Consider the following 5,915-nt stretch of genomic DNA (forward strand, 5'->3'; position numbering starts at 1 on the left):
TTTACAGTAAAAAAAACACTAGCATTTCTACAGTAAAACTGTGCACTTACTGTTTTTCAGAGAGTAATGGAGGTGGAAGCACTGGAAAGACCACATTCATTTGTATTTATCGATGAAGCTGGATTTAACCTTGCCAAAACACGGCGCAGAGGAAGGAATGTTATAGGTCAAAGGGCCACTGTGGAGGTTCCAGGCCAAAGGGGGGGAAATATCACCATGTGTGCTGCAATGGCCAATGATGGTTTGCTTCTCAACACACCACTCATTGGCCCATACAACACAGAAAGGCTTATAGCTTTCCTAGAACAGCTCTATGCTCAGCTAGTGCCAGCAGAACAGGGGAAGCCAGTAAGAAACCCCCAAGTTTTTGTCATAGTTTGCGATAACGTTGCTTTTCACCACTCTGCAGCTGTCACAGATTGGTTTTCAGCACATCACAGATTTATGGTTTTGTACCTGCCTGCATATTCACCCTTCCTCAACCCAATAGAGGAGTTTTTCTCTGCTTGGAGGTGGAAAGTGTTTGGTCACCACCCACATGACCAAATGTCTCTTTTGGAAGTCATGCGTGCCGGATGTGAGGACACGAGTCCAGAGGACTGCCAGGGATGGATAAGGCACTCCAGAAGGTTCTTCCCCAAGTGCATGGCAAGAGAAAACATTAGATGTGATGTTGAAGAAAACCTGTGGCCTGATGCTAGAGAGAGGCAGGATTAGCCCCTCAATTATTTGTTTGAATTACAGTATGTACTTTTAGTTTCTACCTTTTTTTTCTCATTACTGTAATTCCGTAAATTACTACAGACTATTGAAGCAAACTGCTAATTTACATTTACCTTAAAGAATTGTTATGTTCTAAAAAAATTTATAAATCATGTGAAAGAATGTCACTCTTTTCTTTGAAGAAAATATTACTTTGTATGAAGTCACTGAAATTGTTCAAACTGTAAAGATGAAAAGTTTGTATTTTCTGTATTGGTGTTTGATGCTAGTGTTTTTACTCTCAGTGTGTTCTGAGTGACAGTGTGTGTTATCTCAGTGAGGGTAATAAAATGCAAATTAATTACTTAAAAATCATAAAACTGTGATTTTCTGGATTTTTGTTTTAGATTCCGTCTCTCACAATTGAAGTGTACCTATGATAAAAATTACAGACCTCTACATGCTTTGTAAGTGGGAAAACCTGCAAACTCGGCAGTGTATCAAATACTTGTTCTCCCCACTGTACATGCTAAATGCTTTGCAGAAAAGTTATTGTGCAACAAGGGGATCAAATTAACATCCTACACCTGTATACAGCACTTTCACCAACACACCCACCACCCCATCCCTCTACTTTGGCTCTATCGATCCTACCACTATCCCCAACACACCCACCACACCATCCCTCTACTTTGGCCCGATCATATGCTACATCATGTGGAGCACCCTCTGCCTCTGGATGCACACAAAATATAAACAATTCCACTTCTCGAAAATGTGACATATGTGACAGTTCCCAGCTTGAAACAACACATGGGTCGGACAAAGAGCAGGGATCCACGTTTTCCCAAAATCTCACTCCTACCCATCCAAAATCATCTCTGGTATGATCAGGGCCAAGGCTGGAAGTCTCTACTATGGCTGCCACTGCAGGCACTTCATCCTGGCTAGGCTTCATTTCAGAGCAAACATTACTGGAGACCGACTCCACCTTGAGTTTCTAAACAGAGCAGGTAGAATGATGGTATCCAAGATCCTCAAGAGAACAAATATATTTGTTTTTAAATTGACTTGGCTTGTATGCAGCAGACAAAGGTTTATACTTAGCGCCATTACCTCGGATTAGCATCATCGCCCTTCCACAATGTTTTGTGGAACATAACTCGCCTATTGGTAGACAGGAAGCTTCAATCAGGAAATAAGTAGGAATTGTATTAATTTGCTCATACAAACATGTAAACAAGTGTGTGTGTGTGTGGTTTGGTATTATAACAGCAAAATTATACATTTTCCTTGTTAAATGTATTCTGTTGAGTCTACTGTACTAACTCCATGTTGGGTCTGATAATGTGTGAAACATAACTACTGAGACACAGGAAGTCACAATCAGGAAAAAAAGTTGGACTTTTATTAATATGCTAATACAAACAAATAAAACATGCTTGAGTGTCTGGGTTTGAGAGAGAGAGAGAGAGAGACAGAGAGACAGAGAGAGAGAGAGAGAGAGACAGAGAGACAGAGAGAGAGAGAGAGAGAGAGAGAGAGAGAGAGAGAGAGAGAGACAGAGAGACAGAGAGACAGAGACAGAGAGACAGAGACAGAGAGACAGAGAGACAGAGACAGAGAGACAGAGACAGAGAATGAAGGAGGAAGTTCTGTGCACTGTAGGCTGCTGTATGTGTATGTATGTATGTATGTATATGTTGTCATGGTGATGTTAAACACCTTTCTCACAAATCCAGTGACGATTCTCCAAACATGACAAGTAATTCCATTCCTTCAGAGGACTCTGATCTGTGCGTATCTCAACACAGTCCTTCACACCATTATCAGGCTGTGGATCATACCAGAACCTACAGGGTTAAAAACAGTCAGATATCATGGTTAATACCAGTATCTACAGGGTTAACAACAGTCAGATATCATGGTTAATACCAGTACCTACAGGGTTTATAACAGTCAGATATCATGGTTAATACCAGTACCTACAGGGTTAAAAACAGTCAGATATCATGGTTAATAACAGTACCTACAGAGTTAAAAACAGTCAGATATCATGGTTAATACCAGTACCTACAGGGTTACAAACAGTCAGATATCATGGTTAATACCAGTACCTACAGGGTTACAAACAGTCAGATATCATGGTTAATACCAGTACCTACAGGGTTAAAAACAGTCAGATATCATGGTTAATACCAGTACCTACAGGGTTAAACAACAGTCAGATATCATGGTTAATACCAGTACCTACAGGGTTAAAAACAGTCAGATATCATGGTTAATACCAGTACCTACAGGGTTACAAACAGTCAGATATCATGGTTAATATCAGTACCTACAGGGTTAAACAACAGTCAGATATCATGGTTAATAACAGTAACTACAGAGTTAAAAACAGTCAGATATCATGGTTAATACCAGTACATACAGGGTTACAAACAGTCAGATATCACGGTTAATACCAGTACATACAGGGTTAAAAACAGTCAGATATCATGGTTAATACCAGTACCTACAGGGTTAAAAACAGTCAGATATCATGGTTAATACCAGTACCTACAGGGTTAAAAACAGTCAGATATCATGGTTAATACCAGTACCTACAGGGTTAAAAACAGTCAGACATCACTGTTAAAACATCACAATCCTAAATAATATACAGGCATGTTTCATCTTAAAGTGAACTTTGTTGCCCTCAATGACAATAACCTGTATAGAAAAAGGTTGAATGGAGACTTATTGACACATTAGTTATCATCTCTCACCCTGTGATCAGTAGGGTGCCGTCCACCCATTTCCAGGTCCCCTCATTAACAGAGTAAGTCAGACCAATCCAGACTCTCTTCTTGATTTTGAAGGGAAATGGCTGTTGTTGAGAAAGATAACTATATATTCATATGTTTGTTAATATCTAACCGTCTCTCTCTCTCTCTCTCTCTCTCTCTCTCTCTCTCTCTCTCTCTCTCTCTCTCTTTCTCTCTCTCCCTCTTTCTCTCACCTTTTCCTTATCACTCTTTATGATCACCAGGTCTGCTCCTCTCTCCAGACAGTCCTCTCTGCTCTCCTTCCAGGTCTTAGTCTCAGTAGACAGGAAGTACCAACTTGATTCTAACTTCTGCCATCCTTCAGGACAGGTTTTTTCTACAAGACGATTAACATTAATTTCCTTCAATTTATCACCCTGTACACTTAATGAAAAAACACAGACTCTTGATCAGGTCTGTGTTGTTAATGATCATTTATTATTGTAGGTTTACTCACTGAGATCGGAAAGCCCGCCGCTAAGAACATCTCTCTCAGTCTGTAGCTGGTCTCTCTCTTTAGTCATGTTGTTATAACTGGTCTGTAGCTGGTCTCTCTCTTTAGTCAGGTTGTTGTTACTGGTCTGTAGCTGGTCTATCGCTGCAGATGAATTCTTTGAGACGTTGCTGTCTGCAACAACAATAAAGACAAGTTGCTCACTAAAATAGATCACATCAGAACTACTAAATCTGAGTTATAAGAACTATTTAAACAGTGAACAAAAATATAAATGTAACATGTAAAGTGTTGGTCCTATGTTTCATGAGATGAATTAAAAGATCCCAGAAATGTTTCATTCCCACAAAAAGCTTATTTCTCTCAAATGTGTTTACATCCCTGTTATTCAGCAGTTACCCTTTGCTAAAATAATCTATCCACCTAACAGGTGTGGCATATCAAGAAGTTGATTAAACAGTATGATCATTACACAGGTGCACCTTCTGCAGGAGACAATAAAAGGCCACTTTAAAAATGTGTAGTTTTGCCACAAATGTCTCAAGTTTTGAGGGATCTGCATCTGGCATGCTAACTGCAGGAATGTCCACCAGAGCCGTTGCCAGATAAATTAATGTTCATTTCTCTACCATAAGCTGCCTCCTATGTTGTTTTAGAGAATTTGGCAGTACGTTCAACTGGCCTCACAACTGCAGACCACGTATAACCATGCAAGCCCCTGACCTACACATCTGACTTCTTCACCTGTTGGATCATCTGAGGGTGGGGATGTGCTGAGGAGTATTTCTGTCTGTAATAAAGCCATTTTGTGGGGAAAAACTCATTCTGATTGGCTGGGCTTGGTTCCTCAGTGGTTGGAATCTGGCGGCCAAGTGGGTGGACCTATGCCCTCCAAGGCCCACCCATGGCTGAACCTCTGCCAGTCATGTGACATCCATAGATTAGGGCCTAATTAATTTATTTCAATTGACTGATATGAACTGTAACTCAGTGAAATCTTAGAAATGTTTGCATGTTGCGTTTATATTGTTGTTTAGTATAGATATACTGTAGACTTACATTGGACAGACAGGCCTATGATCCCAGCCAGTAGGAGAACACACAGCAGCCCCAGACACACTGCAGCAACTCCAGAGGGTCTCTTCCACCACTGAACATGTACTGAATCACAAATGATTAAACATCTTTGGTAATATGTTTTACTGTATCATCCAGGATTGGGACAAATAAATCTGTAGTACTACAGGATAATCTCACCTGTTATATGTATTGTGTGTGTGTGTGTGTGTGTGTGTGTGTGTGTGTGTGTCCATGCAATCTTACCTGAAGCAACAACTCCATCTCTTGTACTGGGTTTGAAGGCTCTTACGTTGGCATATAGTTGGCCATCAATGTCTGTGTTCTTCATTGCATCAGGCTCATCGTCTTTAAATATTTCTGAGTTTTCATAGACTCCCTCTGACATCTTAACAAACTTGTGGTCAAATACTTCTAACCTCAACTCTAATGTACATCTGTACCTGTGTCTTCTCCCTGCACTGTCCTGTGTCTGTGTGATTTATGGAAGTGGAACTCTTTATCAGTCAACCACAGTGTGATATTAACACAATACTGGCCACCACGTGACTCCCACCAGTGACGACACTACAGTGGTAGGCTTGATTACCAACAACAACGAGACAGCCTACAGGGAGGAGGTGAGGGCCCTCGGAGTGTGGTGTCAGGAAAATAAACTCACACTCAACATCAACAAAATAAAGGAGATGATCGTGGACATCAGGAAACAGCAGAGGGAGCAGCCCCCCATCCACATTGACGGGACAGTAGTGGAGAAGGTGGAAAGTTTTAAGTTCCTCGGCGTACACATCACGGACAAACTGAAATGGTCCACCCACACAGACAGTGTGGTGAAAAGAAGGCGCAACTGCGCCTCTTCAATCTCAGGAGGCTGA

The 5,915-nt window shown here is 40.9% G+C and overlaps 1 protein-coding gene across 1 annotated transcript; it reads right to left on the bottom strand.

The window, feature by feature from the left end:
* Positions 1 to 3,292: 3,292 nt before the first annotated feature.
* On the bottom strand, positions 3,293 to 5,428 carry LOC139397186 (C-type lectin domain family 12 member B-like). The gene is made up of 6 exons (XM_071144056.1): positions 5,287 to 5,428; positions 5,023 to 5,124; positions 3,967 to 4,137; positions 3,704 to 3,828; positions 3,471 to 3,571; positions 3,293 to 3,305 (listed from the first exon to the last, which is right to left on the bottom strand). The coding sequence occupies exons 1-6, from the start codon at positions 5,426 to 5,428 to the stop codon at positions 3,293 to 3,295; spliced, it is 654 nt and encodes a 217-aa protein (XP_071000157.1).
* Between the last annotated feature and the right edge of the window lie 487 nt (positions 5,429 to 5,915).

The sequence above is a fragment of the Oncorhynchus clarkii genome, unplaced genomic scaffold (assembly GCF_045791955.1).
Source record: "Oncorhynchus clarkii lewisi isolate Uvic-CL-2024 unplaced genomic scaffold, UVic_Ocla_1.0 unplaced_contig_7923_pilon_pilon, whole genome shotgun sequence".
Lineage (NCBI taxonomy): Eukaryota > Metazoa > Chordata > Actinopteri > Salmoniformes > Salmonidae > Oncorhynchus > Oncorhynchus clarkii.